Source organism: Larus michahellis, chromosome 7 (assembly GCF_964199755.1).
Source record: "Larus michahellis chromosome 7, bLarMic1.1, whole genome shotgun sequence".
In the NCBI taxonomy this organism is placed as follows: Eukaryota; Metazoa; Chordata; class Aves; order Charadriiformes; family Laridae; genus Larus; species Larus michahellis.
The window spans coordinates 26,774,249-26,797,801 of NC_133902.1; the positions used below are offsets into that span (position 1 = coordinate 26,774,249).

General features: G+C 41.1%; 1 protein-coding gene across 20 annotated transcripts in view; it reads right to left on the minus strand.

Moving 5' to 3' along the window:
• Positions 1–23,553, minus strand: part of ANKRD44 (ankyrin repeat domain 44) — a 144,997-nt gene that overhangs the window by 33,090 nt on the left and 88,354 nt on the right. For 7 of the 20 annotated variants that reach the window (XR_012588262.1, XM_074594295.1, XM_074594291.1 and 4 more), the window contains exons 7-16: positions 21,966–22,108; positions 20,354–20,566; positions 18,827–18,905; positions 15,509–15,623; positions 11,915–11,997; positions 10,512–10,629; positions 7,996–8,064; positions 7,099–7,239; positions 3,657–3,740; positions 2,550–2,661 (exon numbers count right to left, since the gene is read on the minus strand). Coding sequence is in view for 19 of the 20 variants with exons in the window: in XM_074594295.1 (XP_074450396.1) it covers positions 2,550–2,661; positions 3,657–3,740; positions 7,099–7,239; positions 7,996–8,064; positions 10,512–10,629; positions 11,915–11,997; positions 15,509–15,623; positions 18,827–18,905; positions 20,354–20,566; positions 21,966–22,108 (1,157 nt within the window). In the remaining variant the exon portion in view is untranslated. The remainder of the gene's footprint in view (positions 1–2,549; positions 2,662–3,656; positions 3,741–7,098; positions 7,240–7,995; positions 8,065–10,511; positions 10,630–11,914; positions 11,998–15,508; positions 15,624–18,826; positions 18,906–20,353; positions 20,567–21,965; positions 22,109–23,553) is intronic. The other 13 variants (XM_074594299.1, XM_074594297.1, XM_074594301.1 and 10 more) reach the window with 3 other exon arrangements.

Sequence of the window (23,553 nt, forward strand, 5' to 3'; positions counted from 1 at the left end):
GCCACAGAGAGCACAACAAACTGTGACCAAGCCACCAGCCAGCCTCACAAGGCAGCGAGGTTCCTTTCCATCTGCGCCAGATGAATGCTTATTGCAGCTTTTACACGCAGCCTTTGAATAGCGATGAATAACCATAACTCTGTCAAAAACAATTTGATTGCATTTCAGGATAGCAATGCCTACAGATAACATTGCTTTATCAGATGAAGCACGGGAATCAATGATTGTCTTAACACCTGGGACTCTCATGTTGGAGTAAGTGAATAAACCCAACACAAGGATTATTTCCATTTCATGCCCACCACACGATTACCTTTCAGCTACTCAAGACTTTGGTCTCGGCTCTTTTGCCATCCTGAATCCAAGCAATTCCAAAAAAAAAACCCGTGAAAAAGCGATGCCTATATGAAGTAATCACTGTTATGAAATACAAAGTTGTTACACTCAAGCCTCAGTAATTCATTACAGCTAAGGGACAGGTGCTCACGTGAACAAAACAAAATCACCTTCTGACAGTGGGTACAAAGATGATGAGTCCAGTCCTACTGTTGATTGAGCACATACGCTTTCTGGTAAATTTAACTTTTGTATTCCAGAGGGAAAATGAGATGCCTGTCAAGCCCTGAACATCAATGGCAAAATCTCAGTCCCCACAGAACTTTCAGGCAGACACCCGACCACGCGAGAGTGGTCCTTTGCATGCAATAGGTTAAAACTTGTAGGAGTTTTCTTCTTTCACTGGCGTCCATAGAACAGCTGTATGACTATAACTCTGCAAATGATGCTTGACCTTGGGTTTCTATGCTGCAGCTATAGTCACAAATATGGGAAGACTGACATGGAAAAACATTGAATTTCTCTGGCCAAATATAGAACACTTGCTGCACAGCTGTCTCTAGCCCACAGTCTGCGTTTCACCCTCCAAAATTAAAAAGAAAACCCAACACCTCTGATATGCACTGCATTCCCTGCTCTTCCTTTTGTCTGGCAAGCCTAAGCAACACTAGGACTCGACAGCAGGTCATTGTCTGCAACTGATATGTTGCCAGAAAACATGCATAGCAACAAACAAAAGAAAAGAGAGGAGACCTTGCTCCGTGCCTGCTCCACGCCTCACGGCACGCAGGGACTATGATACGAAGGCTGAAAGAAAATTGCCCAGTGAAGACTCTTTTATAGAGGTCTCTGCTCCTGCAAGTCATGCAAGAATCTGGTGATAAGACAGGGGTAAGGTTGCAATACAGATGGCTGTGGCTGTACAAGCATAGGCTTGTACACAGCACAGAGGAGGCTACTATAAATATACACCCTTCAAATACCAAGAACATTTGCTTTTGTTCCAAACGGGTGTCAGGCTCAGCAGAAGACCCCTCCATCCCCACGGGCAGTCACGAGAGATCAGCTCTAGGAAAAGGCTCTAAACAAGGAAAGGTCAAGCTGGCTGCCACAAACAGTAAAGGAGCAGTGATATTTTAAGTGTCCTAAATATACATGCTTGCAGGTGAGAGCTAAAAAGGCTTAACATCCCACCTGAACTTCTGACCCAGGGCTGCCCTGGTGTAATTACATGTCACGGTTTCCTAGCTGTCGCGCCCTGGCGCAGGCCTGCTGCAGTGCGTCTCCTGCAGCAGTAACTGACAGTGCTGGTAAACGTGGCATCAGTGCAGCGTGTGCCGTGCAGAACTCCCTTTCAATAATTAAGTACTTTGACTCTTCAACAAAGAAAGAAAGAACCAAACAACATAAAACACTAAACAGCACACAGTGTTCTAAAGCATGAATATCTGTACAATTTTCTGATCTGATTTTTTTTAAAGCAATTAAAGCTTATTTATAAGTGACAATAATTTTGGATCACCCTGTATATCAAGCAGTTCAGTTAACACCCATCTTCACGACACTTATTTTTACAAGTCAAAAACTTCTATAAATCCATACTATACTTCTCCCAAATCCAATTTTTTGCTACAAACTTTTGGGTTCTTACAAGATGCAATTTCTAATTGTTTAGGTCCAGGATATTAAAAACATCAACAAAAATAAACTAATTACACTGCATACAAGGTTATTCTTGATTATGGTGACTTTATCAATACTGCTATTGTTTCACTAGAGGCAAAAAGGCACTGCAGGTATGCAGGTATGCAGCTGACAAAAGCTATTTATTGTCTCAGTTTGCAAGTCAGATAATGTGCCAGCTAAATAAGGCACATACACTGTCATGCACTGGGAACTACCCCTTACTACTGGCACATACACATACCCTGGGAATATTTTGATCACAGTTAAAAATAATTTGAGCGTACATAAACTCCACTCAAAGACAACATTTAAGCACCAGCTTGTTGAACAAGGACTGGATTATCAAGATTAACATGTTTTTAAGATACACCTGGTTGCATATATTTGAGTTTACTGCACTATATTGCAGGTTTTCACGGATCTGTGAATATCCAAAGAACTCAAATAGTAAAGGGAGTTCATAATCCTACCGTACGCACATAACATATCAGCAGATAAGAGACTTCCGAAACCGCCTGAGTACTTACCAGTTCCAAACACTGCCGGTGCCCATATGCAGCAGCGTAATGCACAGTGTTGTACCCTTCTTTGTCTTGGATGGATGGATTGGCGTCGTTCTGTAGAAGGAACTCCAGACACCTGTGGACAATTCACTAGTGTAAATGTGAGCTCACCATATTTAACAGACATCCCTCACTGCACCTAGGAGTGGCACTGAAAACTGGCAGTTAATTCTGTATTTCTGGCAGCACCTCAAATCTCTTTTCACCCTCAGCTCCCCACATTCACCATGTTTTTAAACAGAAAATCCCCACTCATCTTTGACGATCATCTTCATAAAAAACAATCTTCAACCTAGCTTCGGCGGCTACTCTAGATTACAACATGATTTTCTGTTATAAAACCTGAAAGAACATGACACAACTCTGTACCGTGATGTAAACAGCCTAGAACTGCTACTACCCACGTAAAAACTCATGTATCAAACCACTGGCCTCCAAACATGCACTATGGCAAGCTGAAAAATAAAAAATTAACTGAATTAATTTCCTGGCATGTATGCACATAAATATATTTTCTTCTTTGTTGGCTTTTTTTTAAAAAAAATCATGTGTTTTTCAAAGGATTCCTTATGCTCTTTATAGCTCTTGCCACTTATACCATGAAGAAATCATCATTTTGTTATCAGCACTTTCTTTCATAGCTTGTAATTTGTAGTGAATGTAAGGCTGTCACATGAAAAAGGGGATTTTTAAAACAAAAAAAAATCATGAAGCAACTAGATGAAAATGTCAATCCGAGTAAATACATTGAGGAAGCCATTAGCTACTTCTTTTTGCAACATACATACTCAGTCCAAAGCATTAGACAGTGCACGATACTAAAGAATTGTGAAATTACTGAAGCAGTACGTTTTCAAGTAAGAAACAGCAACAAGCACAGAAACAGAAATATTAGGGAATATGTGCGCAGAGAACAGCACAGAGCTTTTTTCTTTAGGTTAGCCCTCATTAAAGCCAAGCGCTGTGTTTAGCAGAGCAATGAATGAGCAAAAGCAGGGTGTAAAACTGCAGCCCAAAGCAGTGGCATTCTCCAGAAATGCGGTCTAACTGCTTTATTGACACCAAACTTACAATGCAGCTTCTTTTTCCTTCATCTCACTGGCTCTTTCAAGTTCTTCAGCATTTTCATGGGAGTTACCCAAAATATTCTTTCTTCTTAGCATAGAGGACAGAAAAATGCAACTTATTTTCAAAACATCATACCAGTGATTTTGACGCAGTCTGCCACCCATCCCCAATCTCCTCTTCAAGGAGTTGGCCTCCTCCAGCCAACAATAAGAATTACACAAGTTAAGTGAATGTACCGCATGGGTCTGCAGCTAATAAATTTTGCAAGATACGGAGACAACTACAACATGGTAGTTTACTGCCCCAGAAAACCAGAAAAAAAAAAAAACAAACCAGAAAATTCTGGTTTCTATCAGAAACAGTTTGATTATCTCGGATCCTTCTGTTTCTCCCACAGCAATGTTGCGCATTTTGTTTCCTTTGCAGAGAGGAACTCAGGATTACCACAACTTGCTTCTTGCTACAGTAGCCTGCTGGTTCTTCTCTAGCATTTAAGATGTAGAGCAACTTTAATCACTGATACTAATCGGTCTGCATTAGCTGGGTTGGACTCTCCTCGCTTTCTGTGAAATATCTTGGCAACACTGTGTAGATCTCCCAGTCAGGTTCTTTAGTTTCTTCAAAGAGCTCAGCATGTCTTCATATCCCTGCACACCCGTATCATTTTTGGTACCTCTGCTTCCCAGATGGATGGATGGCAGACAGAAGACTAAGATTTGTGATCTTACAATCATGAGCTTGTGATTATGATCTTTCTTGGCCACCGCGGCTAACACAGAGTAAGTTTATAAACTGCTATCATCATGGATTAGTAGCTTGAAAACTTGAAGGACGGTTTGCTAATTTCAATCCAAATATAACAGGCAAATTCCAGCCTGGATTCTGCACAACGCAGAACAGTACGTTCTTTCTTTAATATGCAATTTCCCATTTGTAGTATCAAGATTTGACATTCTTCCTGCAGGCGCTAGCAATGACAGGTTGTTCTACAAACCCAGGGTCTGTCTGACATCCACTGACTCAGAGAAAACTTAATTATTAATAAAATAACTCCCTTGAATATTAACATTGTAAGTTTATAGACAGTATTCGTGCTACGCTGAAGTCCTACCTGCATCTGCTTTCAGTTAACCATGAATCAGTGAGATCCCAAAATAAGATTCCCTGAACAGAATAAGCAATGATCTGGAGAAACAGTACATACTCAGGAACTGCAGTTATCTATTTAATGAAAATGCTGTTGTGATTTCTACTGCAGGAAAGGGTATTTTCTGAAGACCGTAAGCAACAACAGCTACCAAAATAGTTGAAACAGTTGGGCAACCTCTCTGCACCAAGACTTCTCCCTGTTCATTAACTGCCCACATCAAAGTTAAATAATTACGAATATTCTTTGGACTAAGTTTGCCTGACCTTGGGAGTTTTTTGCCATTCAGCAGGAAAAACAATAAATGCTGACCTACAAAATCACGGATTGCAAATAGCATTTCATCTATGTAATAGGGCTTCTTCCAGAACATCTCAAACTGGAAAATTTAATGAGAAGACAGCATCACCACATCAGAATCAATTTAGGTTTGGACTATGAGAGGAAATAAAGGCCACATATTCCTGCCAATGTTCAGGATGTTACTAAAGTAAGCTTTTCGTTATTTTTTTTTAATTAGTGATGAAAGTAGCTACATCCTTAAGTTAACCAAGAGCTTATTTACATGCTGGAGCCTCACCTAGAAAGAGCCAAAAGCTGAAAAACACACACTGAATCACCACTCACAACACCCCGAGTAACACCCCACCCTGGCAAGACAGAATTAGAAACGGCCTGTGGTGAAAGCCTTCCTACAATCCTACTCTGCTTGTAATGCCAAGCACAGATCTTTGAAGATCCTGCGGCCTTCTTCCCAGCACTGGTGAGGTTTTAGGGTGAGAGGGAAGACATTTTTCGTATCAGTATTATCACAGCAAATTATGAAGAAGCTACCAAGGCTGTGGTCTGGCATCCAAACTTCTACAATAAAGTTAAGCGTTAAGTTTTCCTGCAGTAGCTTTGAGGTGGTATTCTGCTGTAAATGAGACAGACGTATTTTTACCAGATCTCTCTATGCAAGAAACCAAAAAAATAGTTCCTTAATGTCATGGTTTCAGCTGGGATAGAGGTGACTTTCTTATTAGTAGCTAGTACAGTGCTATGTTTTGGATTTGGGATGAGAATCATGTTGATAGCACACTGGTGGTTTTGGTTGTTGCTAAGCAGTCAAGGTCTTTTCTGCTGCTCACCCCACCCTGCCAGCGAGTGGGCTGGAAGTGCACAAAAAGTTGGGAGGAGACACAGCTGGGACAGCTGACCCCAACTGACCAAAGGGTTATTCCATACCCTATGACGTCATGCTCAGCATATAAAGCTGGGGGAAGAAGAAGGAAGTGATGACATTCGGAGGGATGGCATTTTGTCTTCCCAAGTGATGGAAGCCTGCTTTCCTGGAGATGGCTGAACACCTGCCTGCTGATGGGAAGTGGTGAATGAATTCCTTGCTTGGCTTTGCTTGCATGCGTGGCTTTTGCTTTACCTATTAAACTGTCTTTATCTCAACCCATGAGTTTTCTCACTTTTACTCTTCCAATTCTCTCCTCACCCCATCGGGGGGGAGCAAGCGAGTGGCTGTGTGGTGCTTAGTTGCTGGCTGGGGTTAAACCACAACACGTTTTTAAGAGAGAACTAGCAGGATAATTGAGCCTGTTTTATACAGTATATGATAAGGAAGAGATTGCCAAAATATGCAACTAGCTGGGAATTAGAAATTGCAGTCACTAACCACAGGATTTCTAAGTTTTGCAGCTGTTTTCCCCCTTTCTCACAAGAATAGCAGTGCATTCTGTCAAAGGATATTCCCCAGGCCTTTCTCTTTTTAAAGTTTCTAAAAATCAACCTGTTTGGACAGGGTGAGCATTTTTATCAGCTCTGACAGTGGAGAGAGACCGATGGGTAAATTTATCCCATCTTTTCCAGAAAGCCTGTCAGAATGGCCAGATGTTTGTCTGTCACAGCAGCCCATCTGGGAAAACCTCTTCTTCTGCTGTCTCTCGCTCCATCCCTTCTGATGGACTTGCAAAGCAGATGTAGAAAATTCTCTGAGCTTACTCTTGTGAGGAAACCACACAGAGGAGAACAGAAGACAAAACGCTGTGAGAATAGTTCAGTAGGACAGGATGGCTGCAAAACTGTGTTTTACATTGAAGGTAAACCGTAGAGCTGAAATGCCACATCATCTGGGGATGTGGCTTATAGTCGGAGCAACTCAGTGTGGAGTTATGCATACATCTGAGAGAAATTCCTTTGCTAGCAGGATCATTTTTTTGGCTCAAATGACATAGCCTCATGAAGAGGCTAGAATGACACTGATTTAGCAATACACTTTAAACAAGCAATACAGAGAGGCTTTCTTACTTTCGGTCCATGTCAGAAGCAGCAGCATAGTGCAAAGGGGTGCGTCCCCAGTCATCTGTTTCATTAATATTGGCTCCTGTTGTCACCAGCGTCTCAATACAGTGGAAATGACAATTTGCAGCTGCATAGTGCAAAGGTGTCCTGGAACATAAGTGACAATATGTTACCTCATATTCCAATATGCACCACTGAGAATAGCAATAAATCTTAATTCCTACAGATTTCCAGCAGTTGATATCAGTGCCTTATGTTCCCGTGATGAAATGCAAAGTTATTCAAATTTAACAAAATATTGTGGTAACAGGAAGTTCTGGTGCTCCTAGAAAGCCTAATAGGATACAGATCCTCAATCTGTGTCTTGCAAACAACCTATTCCTGCCGACAGCCTCTGCTGTTGCTCTGCATACATGCTACTTTCTTCCAGTCGGGAGGCAGAGCAAAGCACAGTGTCCCTCGCAGCATCTTATTTAGCTGGCATAGCAACACTCATAGCAACACTTCATAACGAGTAAAAAAAAAAAAACCCTCTAGGAAGCACGTCAAATAGCAGCAATCCTCCCATCATAACCCAGGTGTTGTCTTGGGCACACAAGCACAATAATTTAGGCAATAAGAGAAGCAATAAGGAAAAAATAACAAAAAACCTGTGACATTTTTAAAACAGAAGACTCAAGAGAGTGGGATGGCTTTCATGTCTCTAATGAAATCTGCACCTGTCTGTCTGGTATGTAACTGCAGCAGCAACAGTTCTGCAGGGAAGGCCAAACTCCTAGTTTATTTTACTGTCATTTTTCATAGAACGTATGATTTCCAGACTGAGGTGGTCTTTCTTCCTGGCCTGACAGATTCTTTTTGTGTGTTTTGTTTTTTTTTAAATGAGCTTTGTAATTTACCTACCTCCCACATTTGTCCTTCTTATTAAAATCTGCTCCACTGCTTTGCAAGAGTTTTATACATTCAACATTACTGGAAAGAGAAGTAAAGAAAACAAAACATGAACAAATCAGAAGTTTATATCTGTGTCGCCCCCTGCCCCCAAAGAGGAAAAAGTTACTCTAACTATTTTCGTGTTATTTGCCCTGCAAAACCAGGGTACAGCCAACTACAACGTGAAATTCAATCAAACAGAAAATTAAGCTTTCAAAAACTATTTCTGTTTTTCCTTCTAGAAAACTTCAAACTTCTCTTCTGCAGAAGAAAAAAACATTGATTTTCCAAAGAGAGCACAGTAAACGTGATCTGAATTCAGTGTGTTAGGAGATTGTCAATGGGAGCTGTACTCTAATGCTTCCCACACTGAACTGGTATTTTGTAAGAGAACTTTAACAGAAAGTTGTCGTTAGCTTTTAAAATGCCAGTCTAATAACGAAGAGGTGACATTTAACGAAATCCACCCCTGCTCAGCAAAGCTTTCAACAGTAAGCATTTTGCTCAAATCCTGTTTACTTAGTGAGATTTAATCACACGAGTTACTTGGATTATTCTCATATGATTTGTTGACTATTGATAAATTTAAGCATGTCTCCCAAGTGCTTTGTTAAATAAAGAGCATAGCGATTTAAAGTGATTGTCAATAACAATATTGCATTTATATAAGCAGATGAGTTGGACTCCATTGCTTGTATCTGTTGAAAGAATTTACCACATCATAGCTGCTTCTTCATCTTGTTTAAAGCCAGGTGATTTTTGATAAAAAATAAAACAGCTGAATTCTCACATCTTTTGTAATTCAAGCGAGTAAATGTACGATTCCAGCCAGAAAATGATGTCAAGAAGTGCGGCATTTTCCAAGACTCCTTGTCATTCACAGGGGCAATAAATCGTTTGTGCTCACAGATGAGCAGGCCTTTGAAGTTTGTTCTTTTCCTGTTACCCGTGCAACTCCCATTAATGCAATGGGAGTAGCAGGCATGCGTCAGGAAAAAAACAAATGCCTCCAGCTCCAGGGGAAAAAAAAAAGACTGGATGCAATATATTGGCTTATGTTCATCCCTACACGAAATTGCTATTGCATAAAAATAGCTACAGAACACTCACCACAATGTACTAAAAATAAAAACACTTGTTAGTGATGGCAATTGTAGTAAACCACTGGAAAAATATTGTTTATTTTCATGAGCCACTTTTGCTTCTTATGAGGTCTCTCCTTCTCTTTAGGACTTCCAGGTTGTTTTTATTATTCTTTTGGGGCGCAGCCTTATCAAAGAGGTAGCATTTGAACCATACTATAATAATCTCCATCCAAGCAACAGTCATACCTCCTCTATTAAGATGAGACAACTATCAAGAAGAATAATAAAAACAGTATTTGGATCAATTTGATCAGGTTTTTGTAACAACAAAAACTGTGTGATATACATTTTGGTCCACTGAGAAGAAAAAACAACTTCCAGAAAGACTGCCAAGTATTCGCCACGGATGACCATTTCTGCTTGCTATAACCACAGAGAATCCAGGCTAGCTTCTAGCTAAGGCTCCGTTTCAGCTGTTCTCTGGGACACCAAGTCCCCAACAGCAGAGTCAAAACTCAGTGCTTGCCAGATGTTTTGTCCTTTTGCTAGGTTAACTTCACAGCACTCCACCGACAATTATTGGGAAATATTTAAACTAACTGGATGTCACCTTTACAACTTAAATTGACGTATTTCAGTTTTCATTTGTTTCCATTTCTGGCTTCCCAGCACTTATCAGGAAAGTATCACCCTGAGAGAACAAGAGTCTTTTAACTTTCTAATTTGGAAGTTGGGGGGGTTGTCTGTTTGTTTGTTTGTGGGTTGTTTTTTTGATGTTGTTTTGGTTTGTTGGTTTTCAGTTTAGAAACTTTTAAACTTGCACTTGAAAAATGGGAAAGAGGGCGATGAGCTGCATTTGAACTCCAGGGTTGCAATCTGATGATGGGCACTGTTGCATAGTTGCATTTTCAGACAAGGACACAGCCCACAGGTGGAGGCCAGGAATAACTCCCCTGCCAGCAGCATCCCAGGAGCCACAGCCCCTTCTTCTCACTGGCTTTGCCCTAGGAAATGACGATTTCCTGCTGACTGCTGGCCCTCAGCAATGGTTGTGGCCAAGAGACAGCCTGGATGAGCGTGCAGCACCCTCACCCAAAGCTGAAGCAGTCTTCACAGGAGCTTGAAAAGGGAAAGTTTTACCCTCCGCCTCCCTATGCTTCAAATCGCACCCGGCTGTCTGTGGTAGAGGGGATCCGATCACCACCTTTACTTTGCAAGCAACCCCTACATGAGGGCTGTGGGAAAAGACAGCCTCAAGTGACCAAAATTTGACATCAGACAGCTTTGCTTCCCTTGCACCACAACACATTCCTCTGTGGATGGCACAGTCAAGTTGGCTGGCACGGAATCTGCAATGAAGCCACAAAATAACTTACAACAGCCACAGTTCCAGCTACTCACCCTCCTGCAGCGGCAGCGTGGAGGCACGTTCTTCCAAAACTATCAGGGGTGTCTATTTCAAAGCCTGCAGACAGCACGTGCTCATTACTAAACAAGGACACTATGCTATACTTTTGTCCTAGTTAAACCACAAGAAACATTGCAGAGACAGAAAAATCAGTTAGTTAGGAAAAAACAGAACGCAAGCAACTACAGTCAGAAAGAGGTTGTCACGGGAACAGCGAGCGGCTGCTCCAGTTTGGCAGCTCTATAAAAAGAGCTGCAAAGTCGACGAGCATCTATTTCCGCATCCAGCTCTGTGCCACATCCCTATTTAAAACCATGTGACAGGCATTTATGAGGCAGATACTTATCAAGAGGACTGCGACAGCAGGACATGAAGACAGAAAACAGGAAGAAACGAGGAAAAACCACAGAGTCAGTCTGAGCATGAAATGGGGCCATTTTTATTGCATGCGGTTTTCAGGTTGGAAAGAGGCTTCCGGGAGCCCGCAGGGATATTCATCGAGATGCACAAGGCCAAAGACAGAAGCCTGGCAGTATTAACTCCGGTCACCCAGAGCTTTTTCTCCTCCTTCCTGATCTGGTGGTCAAGGCTAGAGCGCAACAAGGTTTAATGTAATGGGGTACGCAATTGCCATATTTCACACTTTTTTTGTATCCTGCAGGACTCAAATTTAGGGAAAAAAGTAGTTGTAGGACATTTTACTCATTAAGTAATGAAGCAATTTTCTAGAAAAAGCATATGATCTGCCTCGTGTTTTTTTGACTCATGGGAACTCTTGCCTGGAAAACAAGAATTTGGGATTTGGCACCTGATTATTGCCCCTTTTGAAACAGCTGTGTCAGGAAACTCCTGCTGCTTCTGCTTTGGGCTCTGGTGAGGATCCCGAGACTGCTCTCTTGACACTACACTTTCACTCATTTCTGCTCTCGTGCCCAGAGAGCTTTGGCCAGCCTTTACTCGGGTTGGATTCAGAAACACACTTTAGCTGTATTTACAATATATCATCGTCAGTGAGATGTAAATACCTGCGCCAGTGCAGGCCCCGAGGAGATAATTTCTTGAATTATTTCTTTGGGTGGGGGGAACCCAAACCAAACGGGTGTATTATACTCCTACAGTTTGAAAAAGGGTCCTAAATTTCCTCCCTCCTCCCGGTGAATTAATATAAACCCTCTGAGCCTACCAGGAGAAAAGGGCTTTGGGCACAAACAACAGAGGAAGTACCAGCATGCCGTTAGGAAAGCCTCGCACGCTCCCGCGCACCGCAGCACACAGCCCAGCACGGCAGCACAGGAAGTCTTTCATTTGAACGATTCACAACAATGAGCATAAAAGGGCCGTAAGCAGCAGCGACACACACTACTCCAGCTCCACAGACACTGCGGGATTTACTTACCCGATGACAACAACTTCCTGCAGCAGTCCGAGTGAGCATTCAGCGCTGCCAAGTGTAAAGGGAACATGTTGTGGATCCCACACCTGAAAGGCACAACAGCCTCATTACACAGAGCCATGTGAAAACACGGGTTGCGTACAGACACAACGCATCAAAAGCTCCTTCCACAAAGGCAGCATTTTTGACCCTTTTTGAGGAAGATTCTTCGTATCGTGTTATTTTTAGGCTATATTTCCTTACCAGCCTTCTTGGGAGTTGAAAATACTCTGATACAGCAAAACCTTGGCATTCTTTATGCTTTGAAGAGAATGTGGCAGGAAGGTTTCTAAGAATTCAAGATGAAAGCCGAGGTAAGGGAGGGAGCAACAGAGCAGATATTGCTCGGAGTTAATTTCCTGGTCTGAGATGCACAAATTTCTGCATCAGCTACACATACTGCAGCTGCCATTCTGAGGTAAAAGTAAATGCCAAAATCTGTTCAGTATTATTTCTAAAATCCATTTTTCCTGCAGTTAACATCCTTTAGATAACTCTCGTGTGGGTTTGCAAAGCCTCCCCTCCTTCCCTCTCATTCCCCTGGGGCTGGGGTAGCTGATGACTCTTCTTCATGCTCTCCTTTAGGCTGCCGTGACACTTGCAGTTTTCTTCCCGCATCCTAAGAACTAAACATCTCATTTTCCCATTTGCTGCAGCTACTCCCCTCATAAGGCCTTCCAAATTTCCGCCCGTTTAACACATGACCCTCTTTCCAATTACACCATAAACTTCTCAGGGCAGACATGCTGGGTGAAAAAAAAGTAGGCACCTATCGTTAGGCTAAATCTCTCAGGCAACCACATAGTTTTTAAATAAGCTGAGTGCTCAGCAGCTTTTATTAACACCAGCAAATCATCCCAGTTCAGCCCCTAAGCATGCCGCTATTTACTGTCTTGGAAGACTTTTGGGTTTGGACATCTTGGCTTCTGTCTTTTAGCACTGTTTTGCAAATAGCATCTTGTTATTCTAGAAATATCCTCCTGGCAGTCCTCCAAGTGCACATAAACACAGAGCCTCTGAAACCAACTATCTCAACAAGATTATCACCTACTGCCTGCTTCAGCAGATATATTTTTGAAAAAGGACCAACTCTTGAACAACAGCAGATGGATTCGTATCTGCCCTTCATTTCTGCAAGACTATTGGTGGCTGGGAAACTATGACCACCTCGTGGAAGAGGATTTCACATACAGATCCAAAGATGCAGAAACCTGTCTTTCTGCAAGATTCACTACAAATCATATTTCCTTATGAAGCCTTAGACAAAAATAAACGTGGATGTTTCTAAGGACATCTTGCTCTCTCCAGCATTTTATACGTATTTAACTAGTTTTGGTTAGCTTTTAAAAACTCATTCTTTCCAGAATCCACAGGCCCATCCTTCCTCTGTCTTCACATCAAATTTGTCCTCCTTGCTGCTTCACTACATCAGGGAGTGACTTGTGGTGCTGTACAAATTTTAATTTTGCTAGCGTCAGTATTTACATCTTAGAGTAAATCTATTGAAAGTTGATCTGACAGCCTATTCTTTGAAGGAAACAGCAGAAGCTCCACCAAGCAGCTGCATCTGTATAAACAGGTTGCATTTTTTAGCTGTGGATTCATTTATTCAAGCTAACATTGGACATTCTGTATTGCCGTCCTTCTTCCTGCACCCATTTCCCTCTATCTCCTCTTCCACCTAGTTATCTAGAGCAATATTTTTCTTCTTTTTGGTCAAGATTTCCACCCAGCACATGTTTTGGCTGGTTTCCATCGAAATACATTATCTGCACATCTGCTAACCAGTGTCACACTTCTATAGCACTGTTCACACTGGTTCCTCCCCTCACCTACACAATCTCCCTTTAAACGCAGTTACCTCAAAGACTGACTGAGCTGTCTGCAGTTGTTGCTAACAGTGCTGCAGAGTTTTCTTTTCAAAGCCAGTTCAGGGAGCTCAGCCAGAGTTATTTACGTGCAGCACATATGAAAGCCCATTCCCAGCGTTTCAATGCTCCTTGTTTAGCACAGTAGCATCATTTGGATCTGCTCGGTATCTCTGAGCCAACTTTTCATTTCACTTATTTCTGCTGCTGGAAAAAGTATTTTATTCGATCAGTGTTCCAGTCACCCACGTGTGAAATAGAAATTCCTAACTGGATAACCCTGATTCCAAGAGTGGGCTATCCCACTGCATCTCATTTTCCACTTAAACCTAAAGATAAGAGACAGACTGGGACTTAGTGTGTGGGAGAAAGAGCTAGCAAAAATACATGTCTATTTAGACACCAAGATCTTCATGTTGGCCGTGTTAATAAAATCCAGTGACGTCAGATGAAGCCTGTGGAATTCCATTATCCATGCCAATTGAAGATCTGTTCCACCTTTTGAGTTTGCATGGGGATGGTCGTACTTGATAAAGGAATATGGGCAAATGTGCCACTTTCTTAAACATCGTCAAGCAAATAAACAAAATACTGGAAGCTGTATGTATCTTCAAAATTAAAACCAGCTCATTGGCATCTGAAAGCAGGTTTTCCTAACTAGGTAAGCCAAGCGAGGTCACTGATTTCTATGGTAGGTTCTAGGCAGAAGACTCTTAAATTATATTTTGGAGACATCTGGAGCTAATTGCCAAGAACTTACATTAATGAAATCAGATACTGCTGTTGAACACCTGGTACAGATATCCTTCATGGCCTTGCATTACTCTGGTCTTATACCCCTTTGTTTACCTTCAGGTTTGCTATTTTCTTTTGACAGGCCGTAAGAGCCTGAACATAACTAACCAATACTCAAGTACTCTTAAAAATCACGCATCTGCCAATGTTTGAGATGACAATACTTATCATGTTGTGGGTACAGCCTTGACATGTGTGCAAAAGAAAAAAAAATGTGAATTGAAGCAGAAAGTACATTTAGAAATGTGTCTAATTTCACCTGTCTGTCCTTCTAGCCAAAAAAAGACTCCCAAACCTGCAAATCAGATAAAAGCAGTCCTATTATTTCAGCCACATGAATATCAGAAACCATGCAACATCAAGGCAGGCTCTAGTTACACTGAGATCAGAAATACTTAGTAACATCTGCTTTGCAATACTGCTTTTCTATTGATTATCTTACATCATACCGAAAGATACAAGATAATAATAATCACCATGTCACTAAACGTTAGGCTAGCTTAGGTACTAAGGAATGTGCACACAATTCCCTTGGAAAGCACCTGAATTTTTTTCAATTATGTTTCCCGTACAAACTTTTTGCTATAGACTTTATGGAATAACTGTGATCTTTATATACATACGTACATTATATGCCACTGTGCCACATCAATGCTTTAGGAAAAAGCAGCCATACTTGCACTACCTGTAACCGCATAACTGGAACTTAGCAGGGCTTCCTTCCCCTCTGCACTTCCCAAGCGTTCATATTTTAGCCCCAGGTCACCCACTGAAGTACAGTACAATTATGCTTATCCATTTTAAACTTCACACTTCGGAACCTGAGGAGTGAACTGTTTCCAGGCACCGGACATAACACCTGATCATTAGAAACAGCTCCACTTCAGCCACTTACTTGGCAGTGTCAGCTCCGCTGGTTATGAGGGTGTTAATCAAAAGCTCATGTCCGTATCTTGCAGCCACGTGCAGAGGGGTGTTACCATCCTTATCAACGCAGTCGATTTCCCCTCCTGCAAAAGACATTTTCATACAGTTTAACACTGGAAGGTTAAGCATGAACCAGGGGCCACAAACATTATTTCTCTCTAGAGAATGCAGCATAAGCAGTCCAGCCAGAGACATTGAATTCAGAGACCGAGAAGCAGCACAAAGCAAGCTGTCAGCCACTGGTACTGAACGTGGTCTGACAGCAGCATTTTCACCTCCCTCTCCAGCAGCAGCATTTTCCCCCCTCCCCAAAGTGGTGGGTGAAAGTGGTGGGAAACAGGAGAACAGGATGACATACAACGGTCAAGTACATCATTCAGACTTGCTCCTCATCTAAAGGTACAAACAGATGCCTTGAATTAAAGTAAAAAAAAAAATAAACTGCTAAAACTCTGCCCTGATTCGTAAAGACACTGCCACTGAACCTTACCTGTAAGACAACAAAGTTAAGTAGAGTTCATTCAAGAGGCCAACAGGAACACACCGCAAACAGCAAGCGTGTTCTGTGCTTTCTCTGTGTCTTACAAAAGAACAACCAAACAGTGCTTAAGTAGAACTTTTCCTCTTGCAATTTAAGCCTGTCATCTCATGTTTTATTCTCATAAGCAGGAAAAATAGATTATTTCTTCTTTACTGCGGCTTTTCACCATGCAAAGATTGCTGTCAAGTCCTTCTTTTCTTTTTGGACCAAGGAATTGTAATTTTTTTCAGTCTGTCCTCCTAAGTCAGGTTTGTTGCACTCCAATTATTCTCGTCCTTCCCTAGTCCTCTCCAGCTGGCCCACATTCTTCTGCAAGTAAAATGTCAAAAGCTAGAAACAGTACTACAGCTGACGTCTCCCAACGCTGAGTTGAGCAAAAGGATTACTTCATGCCTGCTGGCTACTCTCCTATCTCTACACTCCTGTACATTGTACAGCACCATGTACGTTGTTGATTATTTTTTTTTAAGCACCATGACACTGTTGACTTGTGGTCAACAAGCTTCTGATCCTCTGTAAACCCCAGGTCCTTACTTGAGGAGCCTTACTGTAAACACCTGGCTGTTGCCATTCCGAACTTGTCGAAATGATACTCCTGCCTGTCTGGGGGATCTTTCCTTTGCTTCGCTTGCATTATAATGTCTGTCTCCAATTTCACAGGATCGTTTTCCATTCTGGCTCCATGTTCTGTCAAACTAAGTCTCCCAACTTCATGTTTTCTCCAAATGTTAAAAGCACATTTTCTATTCCACTATCCAAGCTGTTAATGAAAATACGGATAGTTCCAGACCCCGGAGGGAAACTGAAAACCCCCTCACTACACCTTCCATTTCAACAATCCATGTATTACTAACCTCTGAGTGTAGTTTTTCAACTAGTTATGCACCAACACTGTAATATATTAATACTCCACTAGTTTGCTGTGAGAATACTTTATGAAAGCATGTAAAAAGTCATGCTAACATCAGGATATGGTAATATTTACTGCATGTCCACTATTCACAAGAGATAACAGGCCATAACTGCAACAAGAAAAGTTCTAGTAAAGCACTACACAGCATTTTCTTACAGTAAATAAAGGTCAGTGAAATGCCAGATCAGGTTCCCTGGAGCCTTCACCAGCGGAGGTGTCCACAATCATCACCTGCCCACAGAAAACTCAGAGGATTGTGCTGTGTTCAGAAAGCCTATTACCCTGGTGTAGAAGGGAATTATAATGTTTCAGCATCTTTTACTCTTGAGAAATCTATGCCAGATATTGCCCACTGCTCCCTAAGTGTTTATAAACAGTTTGTTCATTCGCTCATTTCAGAATTTTGGCTGACCTGTGTAAGATTTCCCAACTTTTCTTTTTCCCCATTTTTAAAAATAGGTATCACATTTGCAACTTTCCAATTTTAAGGTAATCCATTCTTCCCCTACAAGTCGCTAGAGACAGCAGCCAGAAATTAAGACATCATTAAGTACTGCAGAATGAATCTCCATTTCTTTAAATCATTGACATTTCTCTCTTCCACAATATTCCCTGGCAATGAGGCATAAAGTCACTTGCAATCAGACCTGTGTACAATACTAAAATTAGTGAGGCAGCAAATGAAGAAAGTGAAGAAGCGAAAACCACATAACTTGAAGAGGAATAGAGAGGCGTGAAGGACAGATAAACTGCCAGTCCTTTCACACACAAATCCAACTGACAGCAAACAACAGCTGTAAGTCAGAAAGCATATTTGACTAGGCAACTAAAAATTGCATTAAAGCACAGTTTCTTCCAGTTTGTCCAAACTTCTTTTATTATTACTATTTCATTTATCCAAGGAGCGATATGACAACAATTTGCATGATGACCTGAAAGAAGAATAATGTACTGAAGACCTCCATTTTAAAATAAAATCTGGTGTAAATGTGTCATTACATTTACAGCATAACTGTTCAGTCATCTTCAACACCTCACGCTTAAATTCCAAGGTTAGGATTTTGGAAAACAAACGAAAAAACCAACCAACCAACCAACCCAGCCCATCCTGACTGGTATAGTGGCTAAAGCTGGGAAGCATAAGTAAAACAATCAGTAACAGCAACCTCTGTCAATCAGAAACAGGCCTCTACCAGATCTCCAACAATAATATTTGTTATACTCTGTAGTATTCTTGGACAAAAGAGATACCTGATAAATGACTGATCATCAGGAATGCTGGCTATGCCAGAACAAACAAGGTGGTGCTGGCCCACCCTCCTGAGTATTTATTCAACACTTAATGAAGACAGCAGCGAGCAGTGGAGCTAAGGGAGGTGAGAGAAGTACAGCTGATGAGTGGAGGGTAGAGAAAATGGGCTGAGCTCTAAGAACACCAGGGAACCTCCCATGGGAGGACAACTAGAAACTTTTTCTTTTTTTAGTTTTTAAATAATTTTAGAAAGAAAGTTGTGCTTGCTTCTCAGCAGAAAAAAGAAAAAAAAAGACCTAAATACGGCTTTGAATTCTTGTTTTGACATTAAGAATGACAACAGACCAGCTGGACCACCACTGGCTGGAGGCTTATGGGATTTTGTTAACAACCAAAATCTCAACTTGTCATGACACACTGGAATGAGAGCTGTCAGCGCAGCTCAAAGCCAGAAATTGATGGAGAGAGCTAAGCAGCTCTCAGAGCAGTCTTTTGGCACTCTGCATCAGAACAACTAAAAATTGCAACCTCAGAAATACCTAATCTTTTGGAGAGTTGTTGAACAGGCTCAGAAACTCACCATTCTGAATGAGGGTCTGCGACCGCGTGAACCTCCCATGGACAGCTGTCATGTGCAGTGGGCTCTTCCCATCCTTACTCTAACAGAAACAAAACATAAAAACAACCATTTAGCACATAAAGCACCGGTAAAATTTGAAGTGTCTCAGCTCAACATCCAACAGCTATTCTTCAGGTAAAACCTCCACTGGATTCAAAAGTCTGTTGGACTGAATCTATACATGATGGTAAATGCAGAAGGTATAAGTATATAAGTAAAACTCAGCAATGAGTAGAAAATGGGCTGGAGTGAAGCCTGTCCTTACAGCCTGGCTGTATGCAATACCTGCTAGAAACCTAGAGATACTACTCTTGAATATTATTTTTAAGTAACATTTCCCATTCAGTCGTTATTTTCCCCTAACCCGTGTAACGAGGGAAATAACAGCAAAGGAACCAGAAAGCTAAGTAGGAGCAGTCTCTGAGAGATTCAAGAACTATATCCCGTTTGTCAATTTGCATTTTATAGATACATCCCAGAGTAAAAGCCACTCTATTAAAAAGGTTTGGTTAATAAGTTTCCACACAATCAAAAATAGGATGTCTACAAAAGACCATCAGAAAACAGGGAGAGCATATGAAAGGAAAGGTGCAATGAGTAGAGATCAATGGTTTGAGTTCTAGAGAAAGAAACTGAGACTGGGGAAGCCAAGGAGCTGAGAAAATAGCAAGGGAAGGGTACCAGCCTCATTACATGCATCACTTCATGTTTACTGGCACGGAGTTTCACGTTCATTGGCAAGCACAATCCCTAATTTCATTTTAATAATTCTGTGTTTAAATAGTGCACTGACTATTCACTGATCTCAAGGGACTTGCCAGAGGTGTTAAGTGCTAGGAGACCAGTTTTACAGATGGGAAACTGAAACACACAGAATTTAAAGTACAATAGTCAAAATCTTATATGAACTCGGAGATCTCAAGTCTTCTAGTAACTACCAGTACCCTCTGTTGGATAGCAGCAGGTCCCTTTCAACTTCATCAAGATGTGTCAATTGTATCTCAAGAGCATTCAGATATCCTAAACAGAATCAAACTTTGTAAACTCAGGCTCTAAAATAGGTAAACAAATAACTTTCAGTTCTTACTTCCCCAGGAAAGTCAAAAGGAACTTTTTAGAATCAAGTTTAATTAAATCCATATTGTAGAGGGAAGGAAAACACCAGAAAGGAATAGTTCCTTCACTGGTCACCACTCCCTGAGATAACATTTTAACAGAGCTCCTGGGACTATATTTTAGTAGTGGTTCATGCCTTCAGGAGAGTGGCTGGCCTAGATTTTAAGGCTGTCATTATATTTATCAAGGCACTGAGAGCTCCTCTGCTGGGAAGTAATCTCATCCAAGCAGTTTAATGATCAACGTTCTCAGCGTCACTCTACTTCCATCAAGGATTTAAAGCCATGCTGTACTCATTGTTATAGTTTCCAGTCTCCTGAGGTGGGCAAAATAAGATAAAGTAAAACTGAAGAGCTGCAATGCAAGTTTTACCTGAATGTTAACGTCTGCCCCATTATTCACCAGCAGTTCAAGACACAGTGCTCCATGAGTGGAGGCAGCAGCAAAATGCAAGGGAGTGAATCCGTTATTATTAGGCTGATTTACATTAGCACCATAGTCAATCAGCTCATTAACAACAGAATCCTGACCATTGTAACAGGCAATGTGAAGTGCAGTATTTCCATAGATGTTCATTTCATCAATCTAAAATGAGACAAGGAGACACAGTTAAAATTACAGACATCAACTTACCGTTTTACATAATGCATCACATACTACAAATGGAAATAGCTGGAGGCTTGAACTGTCATAGGGTATATTTCTCACCAGAAAATTTCATTGACAAAAATATATTACCAGAGAGCTTAATTTGGAATGCTTTACCTTTACTATTATTAACTTTTTATCCTACTGGCAATTTCTAAAAGCCAGTGTGAAGCCTAAAGCTGATAGCAGGACTATGTAATGATGATAATGAGGAAAAAAGTCCTAACAAGATGTAAAGCTTTTACATATAAGTGGGAAAGTAGGATAAATAAAAAGCTCACAATCTTTATTAAAAAAAAAAAATTAAAACATTGACTATTTCATTTTTGTGAACAGAATCAGGCTTAAGACCTCTTTCCACAGAATTCTTTTCAGAAGGCAGTGAAGGTGTCTGAGTGAAGGGAAGGTGAAACTACAGCCATTTACACTTCAACAAGAAACCACTTTCAGTAGCTCAGTATTATAAAGATGTAATTACGATTATGTTACTTCTTGACGTCTGGCTTAGTATTCAACTGCTGTTCTGTAAAATAGGACAAGACGGATTGTACAAAAGACTTGGGGATGACGTGAATACTCTTCCACAAAACACAGGCGTCCCAAAGATCATATCCCCAGTGGTGGACAATATGGAAGTTAAAGGTAGTTATTAGCATAGTACTGCTAATAACAGGAAACGCCTATTCCCCTTCAACTTCACAGTCAACAGCCTGTGAACACAGACTTCTGACATTTTTTTGGCAGGTCAACTCGGCTGGTTATAAAGCTGGCAAATGCAATGGCTTTATCTGACATCTCTGATGAACCATTGCAGGCTCTTCTGGTCATGTCACTGCTGCTTTGAACCACTGAGTTGGCAATATTACACTAAGAGAAGTCTGTGCCCTGAAAAAAAGTTCTTTTCCAGAGTGAAAATAATCCTTCTCCTTCCCTCCGTCAGCTACAGAGGAAATACAGGTTCCTAAATTTAAACAACTTGAACTGCAGTTTAGTAAAGTACGCAGTGTTGAGAACAACCGCTCATCATATCAAAGAGAATGCCGAGCCAAGGGAAATTTCATTATTCCATCTTCCTCTGCAGGAACAGCATATATTTCCTGATTTCTTCAGCAAGGTAGCTTGCAATTTACTGTCCATACCATGCATTTTTTATTCCAGATTGTTTCCTGCTCTTGAACTCATAAGCCACATGAAGCACAAAGGTTCTTTCATGGTCCAGAAAATGGGAACTATTGTCTTTAAAAGCTCTGCCAATGTCTGCAGCAGCATCCATAAGAAAGGAGTATCTCCACATACAGAGAAACATGGAAGCCACAAAGAGCACGTTATGACGTACCTCTACCCCCAGGTTAAGGAGGTGTTTCACAATGTTAATCTGCCCATTGGATGCAGCTGCATGAAGTGGGGTGTAACCCTTCTTGTCTTTACAAGTCACCTCTGCACCATGATTAATCAGCAAGGCAACAACTTCCAGGTGACCTTCAAAAGATGAGAGAGAGTAATCGATGAGTATACCATCCTACAGCATCACTTCTCCCAGATTACTGCTTTCTTGCTAATGAACTGCCCCTTTCGTTGGTGTTTCACAATGCTGCTACAGTTTTAGGAGGGGGGAAAAAAAAAAAATTTTTTCATAAATATTCTTAATCCTAGCTCCAGGCCTTGTCAAGAAATCCACGCAATACGCATTCACCTTCACCAGATGTGTTAAAATTCTCTTTACTGACTTAGTTTTCCAGTCATTAAAAGAACAGAACCTCACCTCTTCCCCATTTATTTTTCTAAAATTAAGAAGTTTGTGGTTTATTCTCCGTGTTCCAGGAAGAACAGAGCACAGGAGCGTGACAATACAAATCTCCCAAAACAGCATCTTGTTGATGCCGTCTGCAGATACAATTGCTAACACTGGTCATTTTTTATTAGCAATACAAAATAACTTTAATAAATGATAAAATGATGGTATCCTCTTCTCCAGCACAATCGAGGACACAGAAAAAAAGTGAATGCAGAATCTGATCCAAAGCCTACCAATACAAACACAAGATTTTCTACTGAATCCACTGATCTTTGTATCAGGTTTTTGGCTCTCCAAAGCTGTATCATTAACACAAAACTCTGCAAGAAATCCTGAATATAGGTCTAAAAATGTTTGAATCTGAACTTACTGTCTATACACACATACTTAGCCTGCAAACTCAAATAATTGCCTCAACAGTCATGCAGATTGAGAGCTGACTGCCAGATGAATGGGACATCTGTCTTCAGGAGTGAAATCCCTACCCCTGAATTAGGATCTCCCTACAGAACACAGGGGAAGAGCTGAGCACCTCAAAATGCAACTTACAACCCTCCTGTATCTTCAGTTTCCTCCTCTCCCTGAAAGTTTCAAATCTGGCCTGCCTTCCCAGATAGTGCCCTAACCACCAAAATTAAATCAAGGCTAACTGAGGAGTAGACCTTATTGCTTCATGTCGAAGCAGAGCTGGCTGTCTTAGAATAATTTGTTCTGTCAAACACCATATAACATTGTGCATCACCTGAGCTGTACAGCACTTTCATGACAGAGGCAGCTTTTGGTGATGTGCAGGACCTGGGACACTTTACGGACAAAGTCCAAAGTGCCCAAAGATATGTAACCAGTCAAGAAATTACAAGAGAATTTACAGGATAAGATACTCAGATCTCGTTATTTAAATTCTGTCCAAATTACACTAGAGACTCCTAAATCCCATTGCTAATTTAGACCTTAAATGTTATCTAAACATTTTGAAAAGCACATCATAAATTCGTGAAAAGAATGAAGAGCAAAAGAAATGTGGAGTTGCACAGCACAGTGTAAAAGCCTTTCACTTTTACATAGTGGAGTTCAAAGCTCACTAGCTCAAAAGCCAAATCACATTCGTTGGCAAGAGTCTTTCCATCTG